Below are 24,210 nucleotides of genomic sequence, written 5' to 3'. Positions count from 1 at the left end.
ATTTGCACGCAATCATCTGTGTTAATTGATCTTACATAAGAAAAATATTTTTTAACTATCAAAATATAATAAGAATAAAATCTTTTATAATTGCACATATACAATTGTCCACATTTTTTATAAACAAAATAAATTTGTTTTGTTTCCGATAGAAGTTTTTATTACTAAGAATCTATAAATAATAAATAAATATTATCTAAACACAATAATATTGAAATACATTATATTTCTCTTTTGTTTTTATCCTTCAAGTGATAATCAACAGTTTTGCCATACGATTGGCTACCAGAAGGGTAAAGATAGCGCATGAGCTTATTTTATTTTCAAACTTGGGCACTGTAAACTTTGTGCTATTACTTGCTATTTATAAAGCCTGCTTGATTACTGCGTTATCCTAATTAGCAGTACGCGCTTTCTCTCGTAACCTTTCTTGCTTATTCTATTGCATACTATGTTTATATACCTTTCGCACTACGAGTCTTATGCCTATGGATACTAGAAAATTTATTTTATTGAGACTGCGCCACTAATATCTTTTAATTGGCATAAAACTCAGTAATACAGCTGGTTGATTTCTCTCTCTCTTTCTCTAACACAAATTCCTTCTGTAAAACTTTACACAAACAGTCATTGTCTATTTGCACGTAACTATACGCTTTGGCTATCTCACTTGGTTTCCCACTCACAAGTCTGATAATTTTTTTAAAGAACAGTGCATTGTAAAATAAACAATCAGGTGGCACTCTATTGACATAGAATTAAAATACATTTATTTAAATAAAAAAAAAGTACATTAAATAAGCGATAGGGAGGTTTCTTTCTCTACCTATCCTTTGTACTTTTGGTATAAAGAAACAAACTTTCCCTTTTCAATACTAAATGACTATACAATATATATAATTACTCTGTTACTTCTCTGCTAAAAAAAAAACAAATTGCCGAGACTAAATTACTCATAAAGAGATTAGCTAGCTATGGCAAGTTATCTTACAATTTATGTTCCAGTTAACAACAAATCAGAGGACTCTCTTATAGATATTTCTTATTACTATTTCTTATCAGTTCATCTGTGACATATCTCTTAGATTACAAAAAAAATGAACATTAGAGGTTGGAACACACTTACGGAGGCTCTTTATCACTACACCTTCCAAAGGTCTTGCATCAAAGTCTCTATGGTTCTTCTTTCATCTTCGGCCTTGCTTCAGTGGGCGTTTCGTCGAAGTATTAGCAGTTTTTGGACTGCAGTTTTCCCGTTACTCAAAAGCTCAGGCAAGAAGTTTCAGCATATAGGCTTGAAGATCGTTCTGCGGCTTTTGGCTTTGGTTGACTTCCCAATTTTTTCCCTCTGGTGTGGGTTCGCCATAAAGTCTGTTTCTCTGGGTCAGTATGCTTCTGGTTCTCCGCCAACTGTGTCTGGCTCTCTTCGGTAACAGTGTTTCGCCTCTCCTGCTTTGGTAAATGGACCTCGCCTCTGCTCTCTTGACAGCTGGATCTCGCCTCCCCTCTGTCAGCAACTGCACCTCACCTCCTCTTGACCGCCTCTGGTTCTCTGCCGAAAACTGCCCCTGATGTTTGGCTCGGTCCTCTTTTATTTTCGTCTTATCGGGACCTTGCACCAAGGGTTGTAAACCCCGAAGAAATCGGCAGTTCTCTTTGATCCTTTTGTTAAGGCTGGCCCGTTCTTTTTTCTCCTCTGTGCACTCTTTTTTTCCTTGTCTTGTCGGGCAGCAGAAACTTCTCAGAAACTAGCGGACTTCTTTGATACTGGCTTTGAAGGTGTTCATGCACAGAGAACACCAAACAACTTTCTCACACAATTAATCGTAAACAACTTTCTTGTGCTCTTATACATAGCTATACATTATACAAAGTTCCGATGGCAAAGCATTGCCTTTGTTTTTGACATTCTAGAAACTTTAGTTAAAACTGTAAATACAATCAATTCACATAGGGTTATTTACATTAATATTTAACATACAATACATAGAGACAAACACAGTTATTTTTGTAACATTTCTCATGAGACTTGACCTTAGTAAAAATCGATGTAAAACGCTTTGGTATTTCTAAGCTACATCGAGTTTTACAGCGCATTTTTTATAGAGGGTTGAAACAATAACTCTAAATAATCTATACACTGCTGAATAGACTAATTTTTGTTAGGTTACCATATGAGTTTGTTGCTTAATATATTTAAAAAAATTATGGTGTTTTTTTTTTTTTTTGAAAAAATAAGAAAGTAAATAAGAAAAACAAGGGGATCACAAATTTTAGAAAAATTTAACAAAACGCGTGCCCCTTATAGCTCACCACTGGGTGAAAGACAATGCACGTTATCTTCACTCTTATTCATCATCTATATGGATCACATTATGAAGGAAAAATGGCATTAAACCTGATATTACAACTGGAGATATCAAACTTAGTTTTTTACTTCATACTGTTAATGTTGTACTTCTAAATACATCCAGTGCAAGTCTCCACTGTTTTCTAACTAAATTGAATAACAGATGTACAACTTTGGCATAAAAATCAGCAATAAAAAGAATAAAAGTATGAAAATAGGCAAGAACATAAAAACTTCAGCTGCAGTCTGAATGGACAGCCTATAGAACAAGTAAAATATTTCAGCTATTTTAGGTATAGTTTTAAGTTAAGATGGCAAATTAAATTTGGAAATAGACAACATAATAAGCAAAGCTTATTATGTTGTCTATTCACTTGGCATAGTTGGAAGCCAGGTGAATAAATTTATATGGAATAAGAGAGAAGTTAATCAAAATACTAAACTAACAGTTTTAGTTATGGATTGGAAATAAAACACTTCATCAAAGATTAGAGACCCACAGATATAGAAGTTCTTAGAAAAATTAGTGGCTTGAATAGGCATCATGAGAGAATCATACTAAAAATGAACACATTAGGAAGGAACTTGATATTGTTTGCATTCAAGAATGTGTGAGAAGGTCTATGGTGGTATGGTCACTCAAATAGAAGGGGAAGAAAGATTAGCAAACTAGGCATTTGATGGTAAGATAGCAGAAAAAAGACCCAGAAGAAGTCCAAATCCTAAGTGGATTGATTCAGTCAGAAGTGCCTTAGAATAACAAAATGTTAGATATGACAATATTGGATTACTGATAAGTAATAGATTAATTTGGAGGAAAATTGTTGATAGGAGATTAATAATAATGTAAAATGAATCATGTGGTGCTCTCATAATAGCCTGAACACTCCTTGAGGGTATATATGTCAGGAAATTGTTGATGATGATGATGATGATGACGACCTTCCCTTCACAAAGACATGTTGGTCTCATATAGTAGCATATTCCTATTCACCTATTCCTGAATTCTGCCCATTACTGACTTTTTCAATACCTTAACCACCACTTTTAAGATATTAATTAGTGCATAAGATAGCAACTGCATTGAAAAGGGTATGTGTGGAACTACAAGGCTGGTGATTATGAGGAGCTCAGGAGATAGCTTACAGGGGTATCATGGAATGAGGAGTTGGGAATGTGCCAGGGAGTTGATATCTGCCTTGACATATTTTTTTTAATAATAGTATTGCACTGGATCAAGTATCAAAGGAGTGGAAGGAGGGCAAGATTGTGTCACTTCATAGGGAAGGTGATAGAACTCAAGCATCAAATTATCAGCTTATGCATGTATGTGTGTGTGTGTGTGTGTGTGTCACATGTCATGGTTAAGTTATTGGAGAAGCTGGTGAAAACTAGGATCCAGAATTGGGTTTACAACAATGGTATTATCTTTGATGGATAGCATGGATTTGCTAAAGGGAGGTCATGTTTTAGTAATCTACTTACTTACTTATTACAATAAGGTGACAGCTTCCTTGGACAAAATTGTGAAGACAACACAATGAATTCTGGGAATGATGCAGAGAACATTGACTTGTAGAAGTAAGGAGATTCTTGTTCCATTATATAGGGCTTTAATTAAGCCACACATGGACTACTGTGCGCAGATTTGGCCACTTGGTTTTCAAAAGGACAAAGAGATGTTGTATAAGGTCCAGAGGCGACAATTAAGGTAGTTTTTGATCTGTGGAATGTCGAATATGAGGAAAGTTGAGAAGATGCAATTTACAGTCTAGTGGATAGGAAGAAGAGGGGTGATACGATAGAGACCTACAAGAGGGTAAGGGGTTATTATAGGATTAATCTTGGAAAGGTTTTACAGAAAATGGTGGGAGATCAGTGGAGAACCTAAGATCATCCCTGGAAGCTGTATAATGAAGGTGTGAGAAGCATGTTTTTTGCATACAGAGTTGTGAATGACTGGAACATGTTGCCTGAGAGTGTGGTGTCTACAGAGAATTTGAGTGTGTTTAAGGCATGGTATCATGAGCTGTGTATGACAAAAGGACCTCCTAGATGAGTCTTTGACTCCATAGAGTCTTGAGATGATGATGATGATAATAATAATAATAATAATAATAATTTGTTACCTCTGTTATATATTTGGTGTAATCCTTTATCCAAGTGTAAGCAAACAAAGAAATTTGCATCTGAAGTATTTTCAGGACTAGGGCAACTCGTGGCAAAGGTGGTATGACTTCTCATCACCTGACATAGTATTCCATAATGCAAATCACATCTTCTTGCAGACATGTATAATGCTATGCATTAAGGGAAGAGTCACTACTCAGACCAGTTTCGACCTTTATTGAGGTCTCATCAGTGGGAGCCAGACCTAGAGGTGGTGATACTAAGACAATTGACAATTGACATTTATGTCTTTAAGGGTGAAGCAAGATGCTTTTCATATTCCCCACTATCTGTTGCAGTTACAGTGAGAGTAAAATTTATGAGCAGTCTGCTTGCCCTGAATGGGCATGGAGATTATGCATTGCTATAGGAGGTTAATATAGCTTTTGGTCTTCTATGTTTGAATATGTCCGTTACCTCGTATGCTGCAGCTTGCTGAACCAAATCGTTGGGGTGTACGGACGTCTTTAGGAAGAACTTAGATGCTAAGGATTGTAGGAAAGAGAAAATATAGGGAATATTTGTATCTCTATGAATTTGGTTGTTTCTAACATATACCATGGGCATTCAGAATCATTCTCAAGCACTTGTTCTGTACTCATTGTATTTTGATAATGTTAGTATTAGAGGCGTGGCTCCAGGCTGGAGAGGCATAGGTGATTATAAGACGAATCATCATCTGGTATAGCTGCAATTTGATTCTATTGCTGAGTTTGCTATTTCTATTAATTAGCAGATAGATCTGAACAATGGCTTTAGATGCCTTTACGCACGTAGACTTGATGTGTTGGTTGAAAGATAGCTTTTTGTCGAGAATTACACCCTGGTATTTTGTTTCTGTCTGCCAGGGAATTTTAGTATTGAATAGTAACACATCTCCTGCAGGAGATGTGTTACTATTCAATATGAAAATTGGCCTTTTCAAAAAAAGAATGGCTGAGCATTTTTGGGGATTGACTTCCAATCTCCATTTGGAGAACCAACCCTCCAGCTTTAGAAGGTTTTCTTGAAGCTTTCTGGTAATGAAATGGGGTCGGAGAGATCTGGTTAGTATTGCTGTATCATCCACATACAGGGCCAAAATGGAAGACATAGGATTGTGCAGGATGTCTGGCATGTATATAGAAAACAGCAATGGTGCTAGTAGGGATCCCTGCGGCACTCCAGTAAAGATATGGTGCTGGGATGAGGTAGAACCATTGATTCTGACTTGCATTGATCTATTCTGAAGATATGAATGGATTAGATGAACCATTTTTAGTGAGATACCGGCTGAGATAAGTTTGTGTAGGAGTCCGAAATGACAGATTTTGTCAAATGCTTTGGATAGGTCTAGGAAAACAGCTCCTGTGCACTGCCGCCAGTTATAGCTGGTGGTGATGTATTCCACAATTCTGTGGATTTGCTGGGTAGCACTGTGGTGTTGCCGAAAACCAAACTGTTCTTTAGGGAGGATGTTTAGGTCATTTATTGAGGTTTGGAGTCGTGAGAGGATGACCTTCTCCACAACCTTACCCAGATTCGAGATGAGACTGATTGGATGATAATTTTGCAGTAGGTGTGGGTCCTTGCCTGGTTTATATATAGGGATTACATCAGCCTATTTCCAGGTGGAAGGAAAATAGTGAAGTCTTAAGACTGCATTTATTATAATGATCAGGTGCACTACAGCTTTTCAAGGCAACAGCTTGATCACCCTATTGGAGATGCCGTCTGGTCCGGGAGCTTTATTGTTCTTTAGTTTTTCAATAATATCATATAATTCAACAGGTGATGTGGGTGCAATAAGGTCAACACCAGTATCTGGGAGTTTTAATACGTGTCTAACCTGTCTGTGGATTTTGTATAAGTGATTGAAATCTAAGTTGTTATATGAGGGTTTGCACTGCTCCTCTAGATTCTTTACTATGGCTTCTGCCTTATCTACATCTGTGTCGACTAGGCCCTGGTTAGAGATTATGGGGGGGGGAGATCTGTTTTTATTTCTGATGTTCCTCAGTAACCCCCAGATAGAGTGATCAATAGGTGAGATAGAGGCTAACTGTTCATCCCAAACTTGGTTTCTATGAGTTTTAAGTGCATCTTTCACTGCCCCATTCAATCTATTAAGAACCGTTTTATCCTGAGGAATACGAGTGTTACGAAATCTCTTCCTAGCTCTGTTCTTCTCTCTGATCAGGTCCATAATATCCTCGGTAAACGACCAGGTTTGGGAACAGGTTTGTGGAAGGTTGCAACCATTATAGCAGACTTAATCTATTGGGTGAGGCTAGTCACTGCAGATTCCACATCTTCTTCTGTACATATGTGAGGGACAGGTCCAATTTGATCCCTAAGTGCTTTAGACAATCTGTCCCACAAAATGCATGAGTGAGAGGGAGGAGACAGATATTCTTGTTCTCCTAGTTGTAGTAGAATTGGGTTGTGATCCGATGACAGCTCGTTTAGTGATTTAAGGCTGTACTGAAGTTTAATGTTTTGCAGGATAACTATATCCAGGATGTCAGCAGTGCCAAACGTACTGAGATGAGTTGGTTCAGTAGGTCCAGCCACAACAGCATAGTTTGATCCTATGTAGTTGGAAAGGATGCAGCCATTCTTGTTGGTGGTTCTAGTATTCCAGGTAGGGTGCTTTGAGTTTAAATCCCCAGAAATAATGATGGGTACTCTAACTCCTAAAATGGCATTTAGATCAGTGTGCAGCAGAGTTTTTAAGGGTGAATTGCAAGCTGAATAGATTTTCAATCTGCTGGCAGAGCTGGTGAAAACTTCCACGCCTGTAATCTCAAGGTTAGTGGTTGGTGGGTTGTTCACAGAATGGTGCTTAATATAATTTTTAATGAAGATGGCAGTGCCACCGCCTCTGTAGTTAGATCTGTCATTTCTGTACATGAGATAACCCCGAATTTTGGGACTGTCAGAGGGTCTAAGGTGTGGTTCACTGATTAGAATAATATCAGGCTGGTATCTGTGAGTGAAATCTTGTAGCTCCAGAATTTTGTTCCTTAAGCCGTTCACATTCCATGCAATGATCTGAAGAGAGGCAGGAATGAGTTTGTTTTTATTCATTTATGATTGCTGTGAGGATGTCCTGTGTTTCCCGTTCATGGTGGTTGCTGAAGGGTTAGACAGACTGAAATCTTGTAGCATATTAGCTAGAGAGGCTGTAATAACTGCTGTCAGATTAGTAGGTGCTATTGGCTGATTTTGTTCTGATATTGGTTTGTTAGTATGGGCGACATCAGCATAACTTCTCGTTTGCCTTTGGCTTCCACTGTATTTCATCTTAATAGGTGGCAGGTCCTGGTGGTGGATGTCAGCCTCAATTTCATCTGTAGTTATATCCTTCATGACACCCAGCAGTACTACCTTCAGATTTTTCTCCGAACTAAGAGAAAAGGTGTGGTATTGAATATTGCTAGAGTCTAACACTTTGGTCAGTTTCCTGTAATCAGTCACAGTAGCCGGCTGAATTTTTATACCATCATCAGTGTTCTTGGCTGAGAGATACTGTATCTGTGAGTTTATCATGGTGAACCTTAATTGTGTCCATCTTTTCTTTTCCCGGAGGACTATCGGTGGAAACCCTCTCTTTCGTGGCAGTCGAGGGATTGGAACTGAGAGTATCCTCTTCCATACCAAAATCTATGGGAGCTTCTGTGTCAGTGGTTTTGTGCTTTTCATGCACACGTACATCTTCAAAGTCTGGGAGAGATTGCAACTGAGTAATGAGCTCCTCACTTGTATCGTCCGAGTTATCTTCTGTGACTGCAGAGGGTAGGAACGAGTCAAAAAGCTTAACTTTTCCTGGCCAACTATCACTCAGAAGTTTTCCTAATCTGAGGAATTCATTATAAACTTCCTCGAAGATGGTCTCATTCAGAGGTTTTGCCATAGCAAATCCCGTAGACACAATCTGGTGTTTTCCAGCAGTACGATATATAGTTTAGTATGCCCTGTGTAAGGCTTAGAAGATGGTTTCCGATGGAACTAAAAATTGAAATTAAAGTATTTACTCACCTGCAACTTACAAAAACTTTTCATAATCAAAAAAAAAAAAGCTTGATCAATGCATGTGAATATAATACTCGACACAAAAGCATAAATCGCTAAAAAACATATCAATCAAATTCACAATTCATCATCAAAAATACACGAAACACTAACATGCGAGCCGCCATCTTTATCTCCAATTTATTGAAGTTTCGTGGTGATGCTAAGGTGGAAGTAATGGAGAAGTCATATTTCCATATATGAGTTGCCAAAAGGTGTCACACCTTATTATTAAAATTCTCTGGATTAGAGATAAGTTGATGGAAGGTTTTTCATTTGCTATGCTATCAATTATATATTTGGTTTAATGCTTTATCCAAGTGTAAGCAAACAAAGTTTGAGCCTGAAGTATTTTCAGGACAGGGGAAACTCATAGCAATGGTGGTATAACTTCTCATCACTTGCTTTGGTATTCCATAAAAAGCATCTCCTTGAAGACATGTATAATGCTATGCGTTAAGGGAAGGGTCGCTACCTATATGGAAATATGACTTCTAAATTACTTCCACCTTAGTATCACCACTTCTGGGTCTGGCTCCCACTGATGAGACCTCAATAAAGGTCGAAACCGGTCTGGGTAGTGCCCTTAATGCATAGCATTATACATGTCTGCAATACTAAGTCAAGTAATGAGAAGTTATACCACCTTTGCCACGTGTTGTCCCAGTCCTGAAAATACTTCAATCGCAAACTTTGTTTGCTTACACTTGGATAAAGGATTAAACCAAATATATAATTGGTAGCATAGCCAAGTGAAAAACCCATCAACTTATTTCTAATCTGGAAGTGTGGTGTCTGCAGAGAATTTGAGTGTGTTTAAAGCATGGTATGATGAACTGTGTGTGTATGATAAAAGGACCTTTTAGATGAGCCTTTGACTCCATAGGGTCTTGGGTAATAATAATAAAAATAATAATGCAGAGAATTTTAATAATAAGGTGTGACACCTTTTGGCAACTCGCATATGAAAATATGACTTCTCCATTACTTCCACCTTAGTATTACCACCTCTGGGTCTGGCTCCCACTGATGAGACTTCAATAAAGGTCAAAACCAGTCTGGGTAGTGACCCTTCCCTTAATGCATAGCATTATACATATCTACAAGGAGATGTGCTTTGCATTATGGGATACTAAGGCAAGTGAAGAGAAGTTATACCACCTTTGCCATGAGTTGCCCCAGTCCTGAAAATACTTCAGGCAAAAACTTTGTTTGCTTACACTTTGATGTAGGATTAAACCAAACATTGGTAACAATTAGTAGCAAAGCCAAGTCAAAAAATTTCCATCAACTTCTTGCTACCTCTGTCTTGGAGCCTCCATTATGTAATGGAATTATCTTGTTCTTTCCATTTCTTTGGGACAGCATTGAGGCTTAAATTATGAATTTATGCCTAAATACTGCCTAGTTGGGGCATGGCCATTTCTTTTGCACTTTCCTGTAAAATCGGGATGATCTCTCACCCATTCCCATGGCTATATTCACATGGAGATTCAATGTCCTAAATACTTTGGTGAATATTTGGATGGAGATATTCAGTTGTTTGCAGATGATGCAAAGTTGGGATGAACCATGAAGAGTGGAGAAGTTGTTGTGATCTTACAAGAAGACTTGAATAAATTGAGTGATTGGGCACAAGAATGGGGATGCGAGTTCAATGTTGCAAAATGTAAGGTTTTAAAATTTGGAAAACAAAAATGGGATGCAGAATTTATGCTTAGTGAGATATATTGTCAGAGGTGGAGGAAATAAGAAATCTGGGGGTGATAGTGGATAAGGATCTGAAATGTAGAGAAACATAGCCAAAATTGTGAAGACAACACAAAGGTTTCTGGGAATGATGCAGAGGACACTGACTTGTAGAAGTAGGGAAATTCTTTTTTTGTTGTATAAGGCTTTGATTAGTTGACTGGTTTTCAGAAGGATGAAGAGATGTCAGAAAGGGTTCAGAGGCAACTGACTAAGGTAGTTTCTAACCTCTGGAATGTTGAGTATGAGGAAAGATTGAGAAGATGACTTGCAAAGTCTGGTGGACAGGAGGAAGAGAGGAGATATGATAGAGACCTACAAGTTAGTAAGGGGTTGTTATAGGATCAATGCTGGAGAGGTTCTACAGAAAATAGTGGGAGATCAGGGGGGAAACCAGATATCATCCCTGGAAACTGTATAAACAGGATGAGTAGGGGAGTGAGAAGCAGGTGTTTTTTTCATGCAGAGTTGTGAATGATTGGAATGCCTTGCCTGAGAGTGTGGTGTCTGCAGAGAATCTGAGTGTGATTAAAGCATGGTATGATGAGCTGTGTGTGTGATAAAAGTCTAGATGAGTCTTTGACTCCATGGGGTCTTGGGTAATAATAATAATAATAATAATGATATTTGGATGGGGATATTAATTTGTTTCCAGATAATGCAAAGTTGGGATGAACTATGAAGAGTAGAGATAATGGTAGATGAACTGGAAGTTTATCTACCATTATTTTCATATTATTCCTGTCTCATCTGTCAGTACAATATCTCAACCTTAATAATACACACTCAGAACATGATTACTCATCAATTCAATTATTTCTTCTGCTCCTGTCACCTCCCTGCTATTAGCATTCGTGCAAGTTATCCTTCCATAATCATTCTTTTTTTTTTTTTTACTTGCCACACAGCAAAAGAAATCTTTGATATTTCTTTTTAGCCTATTATCTAATTTTCTTTCATAATGTGATTTTGCCTTTCTAACCCTGATAGTCACCCTTCTGATCACTACCTATATCAGCAAGCACATGAGCAATATAAAGCTCATGTGCTTGCTGATCATCTCTCCCCTCCTCCATACCCTCCACACCCTCCACAACATTTTATTTTTTTGCAACCCTGTTTAATAATGCCTTCCTAGCATTTCCTATGCCATGACACCAGCTTGAAGCTGTCCCTCCTGAGTTTATCATAATCAACAGTTTAGTTCCACATGTAACTCTTCTTAATTGAAAATTCCACATGCTTAACCACTTCCGAAGTTAAGACTATGTGATTACTTTCCTCATCTGAAGACAAAATGATTACCCTTTTTTTTTTTTTTTTTATGTTGTGCCCATACACAAGAGGTTGGTTGATCAACCTATAGCACATTAGTATTGTGTATGGGTAGTGGGTTGGGAATGGAGGAACTTGTTTATATTTGATTTAAATTACTGTAAATTGTATTCCAGAAAACACAGCAGGGGGGGGGACTGTTCCACAGTGCAGCAGGGATGAAGGAAGAGGAAAAGAAACTTGTTCTGTTTGTTTCTAGGTATACTGTAAAGGGATGTTGAGCAGCAGCTGCACGTGTTCCAATGAGCTTAGTGCTGAGTGGAGGGATTATTGATGTTACCTTGATTATGGACAAATTCCCTAAAGTTATCACCACATCCAATATTCTCAAACCTCAAGTATTGTCAATCATATGCTGTTTTAGGTAATTATCTTTCAGTAGCTGCATGAATTCCACTTCTTTCCAAATTTTCAAAAAAACAATTTCTGGCTCCCTCTCCAGAATCAAACCCTGATTTCCCTGTTGCCCGTTACAACCATGGTAGGTGCATAACCTACCTTTGGAATACATTCAGATATTGCTGACGCTAAAAAAATTCTAGACTGATGCCCAAGGAATATTGTTCACTTTTTCACCCAACTCCTCTTTCCATGCTATGCGATATGCTATCCAATTGTGCCTCCATAGTGCAATTAGAAGAACGATGGTACGTTGCACCCTTGAATTGGAAAAGGCCTAAGTTCAATTCTTATTGTGACGGGAGGAATCTTTATATGGATTTTTCAATTCAAGGTGAGTTAGATGATCTCATATGGAGGTAGCAGGGTTTTTTTCTCCCAGAAACTTGGGCTTTTCATCCTACATACAGAAAAATTGGCCTTCAGGACACGCAATTTACAGACAAAAAAAATACTAGTGGTGGTGGGTAGCAAATGCCGTTAGTGTAGATGTTGGAGATGGATGGGCGTGATGGAGATGAAGAGTTGTTGAGTAGGCGCCCTCCTTTGGAGTCTTTGGAGGTGTCACAAAATAATACTAATAATAATTATGTCCTTTCCTTCTTCCAATCTGTCATCATAGCCATCCTCCCCATAATGATCACTTACCCTATGCTCATTAAATTAATTTGTCTATGCATGTTGCTTTTTTGCTACTCTTCACTCATCCCCCCCCCCAGCCTACAACAGCTCAACTATGTATTTTGTCCTGCTGGCTTTTATCTCCCACCCAACAGCTTTAAATGCACTACCTTCTTCAATGCTACCATACTGCTGAACTTTTACTTTTTGCTAGTTGCAATTCTTCCACTGTCATTAGCAATACCCCCCCCTTTTCCCAGTCCTGTTCTTTCTATTCTCCCTGAAAGTACACTATCCCTTACATTCTGTCCCTATGATAATATCTTTCTCTATCAAATGTCATCCTCCCCATTAATGCTTATAATTTTTATCAATTCATTATAACCAATGCCAAAAAAGTCCTCATTCTTTCTGATATTTTTGGCATTAATGTACTGAACTGCAAAATCCTTTGGGTCCCACATGACAGCTAAGTTGGATAAAGGAAATGGATACATACTGCTGGACTTGGCAAAGGCACTTGAAAGAATATCACATATAACTCTATTACTTAAAATGGAACAAATGAGGGTAGATATGAAACTAGTGAATTGGATTGGATACCACAGGATGACTTAAACAAACTGACAGTATGAGCAGAGGATAGCAGCTTCTAATTTAATGTGGCTAAGTGTAAATCATGCATTTTGGAATGAAGAGATTACAAACTGTGTATACTACATTGATGGAACTGAACTGCAAGAAATTGATGAAGTTAGAGATTTGAGAGTGATTGTGGACAGGTGGTTGAAGTTTAGATTACATATTGCAATCTATAAAGGTGGCCAAAATAGCACATCAAATTACTTGACTGTTAAAGAAAGTACTATAAAAATATAAATATAAATAAATAAATCCACTAATGCCTTTTATTCTCCAAAGGGAGTAGGCAAAGCCATTAAAGATTTTTGTCTTTAATGGCTTAAAGGGAGTAGGCAAAGCCATTAAAGACATGGTTTCAAAAGTGAGCCCTAAATTAATTTTGAAGTCTCCATCCTTCGCCAATCATAGATATCTTGCCCAAGGTTATCAGTGATTTTTAATACTGGAGACGAAATGGCAGACAACTGCTACCATATTGTGGTCACTAACCCCTAACACTATATATCATTGTCTGATATTTTACAGTTGATTTTCTTTCATTGCAGGATTAAAAGCCAAAGTTTACTGAAGGAGAGATCACATAATTCAAGAAACCAGTTAAAAAAAGTCCGCTAGTTGGTGACAAGAATCAAACATATTATTATAACAGTCTTTCTTCAGGTGGCCTAGCACTACAGATGCATATGGCATTTCCATAGGGCTTCACAGGCCTCTCTTTTCAAATATCCTTTCATAAATGTTACCTGGAACACTGAGTAAGAAAATTTCTCTATAAATGTCACAATCTGTTTTCATTTCCCCTGCATCAGTCCTATAAAACCCTTTAACTAACTTAAGTGTTTCCATCATATCCCCCCTCCCCTCTCTTTTATGCCTATCAATCAACCTCTGTAATCCACACACCCTCAATCTATCCTCAGGTACATTCAACAGACTACTCATCATCTTAATTGCTCACCTCTGAATCCTCTCTGCCACTTCCTCATTCCTAAGAAAACAAAAAGACCGGACTTGAGCACAGTAATCCAGATGTGGATGTATCAAGGCCATATAAAGAGGAATAACAACTTCCTTATCTCTACTTGACTATTGAAGAACACATTAACAAGTAGAGATAAGGAAGTTGTTATTCCTCTTTATAAAGCCTTGAGTGGTGGAGACAGTTGTACAGCAGGTGATCTCCCTCGATGAGTCTTTGGACTCCCTGGAGGTGTCAAAAATAATAATAATAATAATACATCCACCAACTTGCCCTAAAGCAATATGCCTTCTAAACTTCAATTCTGTCTACCACCCACCCTACCTTAATCTATTTCTTGAAGTACAGTTCAACTTGTAATCAATTCATCTCCCAAAATACATAACTTTACATTTCTCCACATTAAACTGAAAGCCATTATCTTTTGTCCATACCAACAACCTATTTAAATCACCCTACAAGCTTTCCACATTGTCTTGATTAACTATGACTCTACCTAATTTTGCATCATCAGAAAACAACTGATGTTTCCTTGCAGATTATTTCCTATATCATTTATGTACAAAATAAACAGTAGTGGTCCTAGCAAAGACCCTTGGAACATACCACAGTCACTTGCTTTCACCTGGATTATCACTTTTTTCATATCTATCCAGCAGCCACCCTCTTGTCCACATAAAAAGTGCCATGTCCATCCCCATTTGTTCAAATCGTGTAACAGAGTTCCATGTTGTATTCTGTCAAATGCCTTTGCAAAAAATTCAGCAGAATCATAGCGTAGCCATTTCCTTTATCTAACTCAGTTGTCACTCTGTTATAAATATATATATAAAGTATAATTATTATAATCTGAAGTTTTTCTGAAGAAAAACTGAAGAGTTTTTCAGATATCCTGAAAAACTGCAAAGTATACCCTATTTGATCACAAAAGAAACGAAGAAATTATGAAAGAATTAAACCAAGAACCAGGAATAGAAAAAATTAAAAAATATAAACATAAATGGATGGAATATGTTCAAAGAATGAAAACAGAAAGATTACCAAAACAAGCTTTAAAGTACAAGCCATTAGGAAAAAGAAAACCAGGACATCCTCTTAAACGATTCAACGATGACTTCTAAGGCCGGAACAGGCCAGGCTAAGCCTAAATCCTTGATACGTAGGATGATGATGATGATGATAATGATAATTATTATAATTATAAACAGTAATATAATAGTAATAACACAGTTACTTTTTCTCTTTTGTGACAAATTATATCACAAAATTTTTCTTGAAAGAATGTGTACATATTAATTTGCATTTTTATCTCTAGACAGGAGAAGGTTGAGAGGAGGAGGTGGAGAAGTAGGTGAAGGAGATGCCGTTTATTACAGATGACTACCTCCTGTGTCAAGATGCTACTGGAAAAATTGTTGATCTGTCATGGCTAGTAAGTAAATATAAGATTTCTCTCTACTTAATTAATGGTATCACGTGTAATCACTATTTAATTTGTTTCATGATATACATAAGTATTTTTTATCCATGGGATAGATTATATCTTCTAGCTACAGGACAAAACAGAACTGAATATACTATCCTGAAAGGAAGGAATTCAGTCTTCAAAATGGGTCTCACGTAGAAATTATTTTCATGATATTAAATGTTTTCTTTCTCTACAAAAGCTTGTACAAAAGCTTATATGTTGTTTAGACATAATTCTATTTTTTTAGGAAATGACAACATAAACTAAATTATTAATTATAAAAACTTTAATTAATAGCTACCTATATTTCAGCAATGTTACACTGCCATCTTCAGGGATCACAAAACAATGATATGTGCATGCAGACACCCACACTAAGCAAATGAAGCTAAAGAAAGGCAACTGAAGTCAGTTCTAGAGTCCTAAAAGGTGCCCCCTAGTGGACTAAATTGGGTTGTCTTGGACGTTGGGCTTGACGATCTTAAAATGTATGCTTCCCAAATTTGGGGCAATCTCATGCACCCAGATTTGTTGAGGTTTGAGAAGTTTTTCAGTGCTGAGGCTTATTCAAGGAATAATCTTTCATACTTGTACTTGCTGCAGTGTAATAAAGTGGCCTTCTTCCAGCGTATTCTGTGGTGGTGTTCAATGCATGGTCAGTAGGTCGTGAGTGGCTGTATCGGAGGAACTGGATATAGTTCTGTTCAGATATCCTGATATTAGCTATCCTGTCCCTGTTTGGCCATATTAGGACAGTTTACAACTGCAAGGGACCTGGTATACTCCAGGTAGGTTTAGGGGAAGTGGCTGGTCTTGGGTGGAGTGGATAAGAGATGCCAATTTCTTAAGTGTTTTGTAACTAGCTATGAGGTCATCTTTTCTTAGGATTTTTGTTAGTTTTTCGAACGTACCCCAGATATATGGAAATTTGATAGATTTAGAGTAATCTCTGCTATGGGGGAGTAAGTTTAACTGGTTTAAACATTTTTTGGAAGTAAGAAGGTGTTAAGGATATGGGCGGCATTGTTATCTGAACTGATTAATTTTGCCCTGTTATATAGAGTTTTTATAATTCCATATTGTTGGGGGAGGGGAGAGGGTGACTGCTGGTGAATGTATCTACCTATATGTGTAGGTTTTCTGTAAACAGAAAAAGCCAGGGATCCATCAGGCTGACATATAATCAGAGTGTTTAGGAAAGGGAGACTGTTGATGTTTTCCTTTTCCAAGGTAAACTGAATCCTGGGGTGTTGATTGTTTATGTGTGTTGAGAAATTGTGGAGTGTATCCAGGCCATGTGGCCAAATGCGAATACATCATCCACATAGTAGCCAAACAGTGGGTTTATGTGGGCAGAGTTTGAGGCTTTTTCTTCAAAGGTCTCATAAAGAAGGTGGCCAGGGGTGGTGAGAATGGAGAACTCATGGCTGTCCCCTCTATCTGTTTATAGAATTTTCCTTGCCAAATGAAATAGCCTGAGTTCATGGTGAACTCTTTTTTTTTTTTATGTCGAGTCTAGACACAAGAGGTTGGTCGATCAACCTATAGTGCATTAGTACACTCAGGCCCGGCTAGTGGTGTGTGCAAAGTGTGGTGTGTGCCATATACACAGGTGCCGCAGAAGAAAAGGCGCTTAAAAGATGTCAAAAAATTTGAGATAAGAGTTTAAATGAACAATGAATGATATAGAATGGTACATATAATTATGAATGTAGGTTGTCTTCTGTTCAGATCTTCCCAGAAACTAACAAATAAATTCTGAAATTGTATCCTGGACCCGATTATATCACTGTAATTTTTGATCATAAATCAACTTATGATTAATTGTTGAGTTCCGTGTAAAAAAAAATTGTATAAGCAGGACTAATCCGTAGGTAACATTATACTGTAAAGCGGTTTTCATTTGTTTTTCATTTCCTGTTCATTTTATTCACACTTCATTCAAAAAAAACTTTTTTGGAAAGATGCCGAACATTAATCTCACACACAAAAAAAAATACTAGGCACCGGCGCTGAGTACAGTATATGGGTAGTGGGTCAGGAAAGGAGGACTTGTTTACATTTGATTTGAAAGACTATATACTGTATTCCTTAAGAAACACAACAGAGGGAAAACTGTTCCACATTACAGCAGTTGCTGGTATGAAGGAAGAGGAAAAGACTTGTTCTGTGGGTTTCAAGGTGAATGGATGGATGTTGAGCGGCAGCTGTGCATGTTCTAACAAGCTTAGTACTAAGTTGGAGAATTATTGATGTTATTTGGGGGTTTATATGGAAGTTTGGATGGAAAGTGATAGTGGTGGGAGAATGTGCAGAAAGTGTAAGCAAAGTGAGGAATTGAAGTATGTGTCAGGTCGTGAGATAGTTATGGTTGAAGAAAGCCAGAATGTGAGTGAAAATAGTGGCTTGATAGGGAATTGCGATGTTGTACAAGATGGCAATGAGAGTGGTGATCAAAGAGAGAATGAAAGCAACTATACACAGAGAGAAAATGGTTTAAATGATGAAAAAAATGAGGACTTATTTGTAGGGAGTGAGATCACCAGGTTGTGTGCAGTGATACAAAAGTGCGCAGCGGCAGTTAGAGCACCTGCAAAACTCTTTCCAGAGTGCCTCGACTAACGGAAATAAACAAGTGTTTGAAAGGAAAAATAAGTGTAAGAGTGGGAGAGTTTCTGAAATGAAGGAAAGAGTTTTGTATGGTGATTCAATATTAACAGGAGTGATAGATGGGAGTTTAACTAAATCGTACTTACCAGGTACGAAATTTAAGGATGTAAGTGAGAGTATTAGAGCGCAAAACCAGAGGGTGAAAGAATTGATAGTTGTGACGAGTACGAAGGAATTGAAAGGAGATAATTTTTTTATGAGAGAGGACTTGAAAGTATTGTTAAAGGTAGCGAAGGAAAAGAGTGATAGAGTTAGGATGGTGAGCCTGTTGCCGTGGTACGACAGAGAGGAGTTTAGAAGGAGGGCCATAATCGCAAATGACTTTATGCGCAGGTTATGCAGACGGTGTGGTGTGGAATTCATGGATGTGTGGAATGAGTTTGATGGGCGAAAGGATTTATACAAGATGGATGGCCTGCATTTGAATGTATTTGGTGTGCGGAGACTGGGAAAAAAGTGTTGCTGAATGAAGTGAAAATGGATGTGCAGAACCAGGGAAACTAGAACTACCAAGAAGGGGGGGGGGGGGAAGTGGATATGCGAACATCAGTGAGACAGTTGAGTGTAAGAATGTATATAATGTCCCCGAGCCAGTACTAAGGACAAGAAATCAGAATGGGATAGTTAGAATAATGCATCAAGATAGGGGTGGGACAAAGGGACCTCTGCATTTCATGTATACTAATGCCAGGAGTATTGGGAAGAAGAAGGAAGAATTTTTGGCCTTGATTGGCCAAAAATTCTTCCTGGTCACAGGTTATTGGCATTAGTGAAACATGGCTGATGGAAGATGATATAGTTAGTGGGATAGAATGTGTAGGTTATAGTGTGTTTAGGAGGGACAGAGAGAATAAAATGGGGGGGGGGGAGTGTTATTGATGATAGCTGATGAACTGCAGCCAAGGAGAATTGAAGTTATATCGCAGGATAGTGAAAAGAGAAAAGTGAGATTGAGACTGGCAGAACAAAATATATAGTTGGGTGCTGCTATAGACCAGGTGATGGAATACATGGTGGAGATAGTATGCATAAACAAATTGATGAAATGAGTGGAAGGAGGGTAATTATGGGGGATTTCAACTATGGTAACACTGATTGGAAGGAGGAGAGGACACATGTGAGGAAGGAAATGGATTTTATTCAATTATTAAGGGATAACTATCTGAGACAGCATGTAATTGAAAATACTAGGGGTGTGAGAGTGCTTGATCTGGTAATAGCATCTGAGAATTTGACTGTAATGAATATGACCATGTTGCCACCTATTGGTGAGAGTGATCATAAGTTCATAATGGTGATAATGGTCATCAAGGTGATCATAATGTCACTTGACCTGGGAGGTGGCTAAAGGTGCGGAATTTTCGATTAAGACAAGGAATATGTGGAATTACCATGCTGGCAAGTATGACAAGCTTAGGAGATTGCTTGGATCAGTGCAATGGCATGTAAAACTGCAAGGGCTGGATGTCGATAGAGCATGGGAAGTGGTCAAGGAGCATTTACAGGAGATTACGGCTGATTGTATACCTATGGTCCGAATAGTAAAACAAGTAGGGGTTAAATGGATGAATAACACCATTTAACTTGAACTGCAAAAAAAGAAACAACTGTGGAGGGAATTTAGTAAATGTGTGGTAAATGAGTGGAATAAGCTGCCAGAGTCTGTTGTGGGTGCTATGACGGTGAGTGAGTTCAAGGCAAGGTATGATAGATACTGTGAGAATGTCGTATAGTTGTGTGGACATGATGTTTAGGGCCTCCCTCGATGAGTCTAAGGACTCCCTAGAGTCGTCTGTAATAATAATAATAATAATAATAATAATAATAATTTCAAATGAACATTTCCCATGAAAATATTTGTAGAATATACATATAATGGAAACCAAATGTTTATGTGAAAGTGGTGGGGCAGAGTGAGTTGATAAGAGATGGGTCATTAATAAGTCTAATTGCTCTCCGAAAGAGAAATCTTATTTTTTTTTTTGAAGCTGAGGATGCAATGGTTGTGATGTGTCTATGCCAGGAGAAGTTTGATGTCAGGGTAATTCCTAGAAGAGAAATCTCAAATTGTCTGGAAATTTGAGTATTGTCAAAAATAATACTGGTTAAAAATGGTTCTTTTTTATGAGAAATAAGACAGAACTGGGTTTTATTAGCATTGAAATTGACAAGGTTATCTGAACCCCATTGGAGGATGGCTTGTAGATCAGAATTGAGGGCAGTGATGGTTGATATTCTGTAGGTTGAGGTGAGTTGTGTAGAGTAAGGTTTATCAAATGAAAGGGAGGAGTGCAAATGGTGTCATCTGCAAAACTGTGTATTAGGTTGGAGTTCAACTGAAGTAGGTCATTGATATATATCAAGAAGAGGGTTGGTGAGAGAACAGAACCTTGTGAAACCCCAGCATTAGTTGAATGGTGAGAGGATAAGGAACCGTTTACCATCTTTCTGTCTGGATGCACACACACGTGCATCCAGACAGAAAGATGGCAATCCAACTACAGAAGTCCTGAGACAGACTAAACGATGGTAGTTTACTTAGTTAACCTTTGTGCCGGACCCGGTCAAAAGCTTTGGAGATATCAAGTGCAACCACTTGAGATTCGACAAACTTCTCCATGGCATTTGTCCAGAGATGGGTAACATATGTGAGCAGATCGGCAGCAACAGAATGCATACTCGCAGTCATTTATTAGGTGGGTGCCTTCAAGGTAGTGTAGGAGTTGAGAATTGATGATTTTTTCCATTACTTTAGATAGGACCGAGGTAAGCGAGATAGAGCAGTAATTGGACAAGAGTGACTTGTTGCCCTTCTTGGGAATGAGTTGAATATATCCCAATTTCCAGGCTGTGGAATAGATACCAGTGGAGTAAGAGAGTATATACAGGCAACATAGGATAGGAGTCAGTTCTGGTGCACAAACGTTTAGGACAATATAGGAATGCCAACAGGGCCAGGAAACTTTTGTTTTTGTGTCTAATTTGGACAGTATTTTTCTGATCTCTTTCTGGCAAAAGGATATAGTGGGCATTGTATCTTGGGCATCTGGAATGGTTGAGGGAAGGGGCATATACCATTGCCAGTTATGCATGCATTGGAAGCAAAGTGTGAAGCCAGAAGATTGGCTTTTTTTGTGGGTGATGTTGCAATAGAACTGTCTGGATATGATATGGGCGGGAATGTTGGACGGCCAATTGCTCTGACAAGAGACCAAAAGACTCGGCTGCCGTTTGGACAGGCTGTTAGTTTCCTACTTTTTTGCTCTTTCAAACTCTGTTTTGGAAGCATTTATTGTTTTTTTTGCATCTATTTTGGGCTTCAGTATAAGCTCTAAAGGAGGATGGAGTTCTTGATTTGAGCCACTTATGGTTTTTTTTTTTTTTATTTGTACAGTCTTGGTACATCTTTTGAGGAACCTGGGTTTAGTTAGGAAATGGCAGTTCAGAGTAGTATTGGGAATATATGTGTCCATGCCGGTGAGGATTACTTTGGTAATCAGTTCAGTGCCCATATTTGGATTGGAAGACCAGTAGCAATAGTCCAACCGTGGGAATAAGGCATAGAAGTCATGGAGGCTGTCCCACTTGGCACTTGCTAAAACTGCCAAATGCCAAACTACTCGTATAGGAGTGGCTGTGTAAGCATTGTTGCATGGGGGAGGAGATGGGCACTAGATTGTGGTCAGAATTATCTGGGGTCCACTAAATTCACTGTGTATTTGGAAGTGTCATTGGTGATGAAGTGATCTAGGGTGTTTGGGGAGTGGTTCGGGTTATATGGTACTCTGGTTAGCATCTAAACAAGTTGTGTAAGGTCGTTAGTGTGGCAAATGTTTCAGCATCTCTGCCTGCAAGATCTGTACAACTGGAGGAGGAAAGCCAGTTGGTGTTATGGACGTTAAAATCTCCTAGGAGGATGATTTTGCTCTCGGGAAAGTGGGACTGGAGAAAATCAAAATTTTTTTTTTTTTTTTTAAACCTAGATGGCACCATATTAGGACTTTAGTCTTGTGTTGCACGCTGCAATTACTTATACTAGCCCCACTGTTACACCGGATTGTGGTTGTCTTGCATTTGTAACAAACTTTGTGTTGTGTGCTCTGAAGATGCTGGATATAATACCAGCGAAATATTAGCTTTTAAGTTAATAAATAGTTATTTTCTTAACCATCTGTGTTCTTATCATACCGTGAAACCTATTACAACATGTCTGATGAACACATAAGCCTATCCACGCGGATGTTGGTGAAGTTTATATGCAAGGTTCTGTGAGGCGTATATTTGACTGCAAGAGTCTTGCGCATTTCCTATGCAGTGCTTGCATACTGGTCTCCATGGTAGCTACTAGTGACATCACTAGATTTTTGCACTAATTCAACTTGTTTGTAGTTGATGATCCAGCTCCATTTTGGCATTTTTTTCTTCAAGTTTTCTTGTTCCCTCTGGGAAAATGTTAGGTCTGGTCAAGCACATATGTACAATTGGGGAGGGGGGGGTAAGTGTCTTTGAACTTGTTAATCACTATTATTAATTTAGATGTGCTTGTTGGCATATCACAAGTCACTTTTACAAGGCGGTGAAAGTTTGTTCTGTCCTTTCTTTTATTTTGAACTGAAATATGGCTGAGATATCAGAAGGAAATATGATATGGCTTGATATGATATGAAATATGGCTGAGATATAGCTTGGATGAGGTTTAGGATATCTTTGAGTGGTTCATTGGTGAATAAGGAGGCGACATCAAAACTGACTATTTTGTCAGCATTTTGGAGTGAGAGGTTTTCTATACTGGCTTTAAAGTGGGCTGAGTTTTTTTTATGTGTGAAGGTGTGTTACCAGTATATTATGTGAGCACTTTGGCTAAATGTTTAGCTAGTTTGTATGTGGAGGATTTAATGCCCTCCACAATGGGATGTAATGGTACATTTTGCTTATAGGTTTTTGGTAGTCCATATATTGGCATCTCTTATCTGCTCAACCAAAGACCAGCTACTTCCCCCTATACGTACCTACCTGGAGTACCAGGTCCCTTGCAGTTGCAAACTGTTCTACTATGTCCAAACAGGCAGGACAGCCAATATCAGGATATCTGAACACAATATCCTATAATTAATAAGTAATTTTTTTTAAAAAAATATCTTGTTGCTTGCAAACATTTGAAAAATGTCCTGTGTGGTTCTTGAACCAACGAAACTTGGCCACTCCTTATATACAGAGAACCTACCTTTGCCAACCAGGCCAGTGAATAGATAGGATGTATCAAAACTTCACTAATACATTGACTCTAGCAGGGACTGGAAAAGATGAAAGAAGTGTGCATTGTTTATGTGGAAAGTCAAAAAAGTAATTACTATTAGTTGGGTTTTTAAGTTAAAGTGTTATAATGCTTCTCTCAAATATAATCCGAAATACTTTGGCAATTAAATACAATCAGTTCTTGACTTATAACATATGCAACTTATGACCACTCGTGCTTACGATGGCCATCCCATTAACATGTTCACCAAATATCACCTCACTCCCATAACTCATGGATGAGGATATTTATTGATATTATTTAAGGAATACTTTTGTTAAGGCTATTGCTGATACCGAGGATTAAAATTCTCAGACTTTTGGAAGAAATATGATATCTTGCATGGTACAAAAAATGTAGATGCAGCATGGAGCGAGGTGACATTAGTGTGTGTGTCAATAGGATTTGGGAGAAGCTGCTGAAAATGCACATTCATTATTATTATTATTATTATTACCTGACACTTCCAAGGAGTCCAG

General features: G+C 38.0%; 1 protein-coding gene across 1 annotated transcript in view; it reads left to right on the top strand.

Annotated features, from left to right (window-relative positions):
• LOC150104851 (uncharacterized) overlaps window positions 1-24,210 on the top strand; it is an 867,921-nt gene that overhangs the window by 575,447 nt on the left and 268,264 nt on the right. The window contains exon 7 of the mRNA XM_090395079.1: window positions 15,613-15,729. Within this exon, the coding sequence (XP_090251205.1) occupies window positions 15,658-15,729 (72 nt within the window). The 5' untranslated portion in view covers window positions 15,613-15,657. The remainder of the gene's footprint in view (window positions 1-15,612; window positions 15,730-24,210) is intronic.

The sequence above is a fragment of the Typopeltis vanoorti genome, chromosome 7, assembly GCF_054136105.1.
Source record: "Typopeltis vanoorti isolate ZY-2024b chromosome 7, IOZ_Tvanoo_1.0, whole genome shotgun sequence".
Taxonomy (NCBI): domain Eukaryota; kingdom Metazoa; phylum Arthropoda; class Arachnida; order Uropygi; family Thelyphonidae; genus Typopeltis; species Typopeltis vanoorti.
The sequence above is the reverse complement of the archived record's forward strand: the minus strand, read 5'-3'. Positions and strand labels throughout refer to the sequence as shown.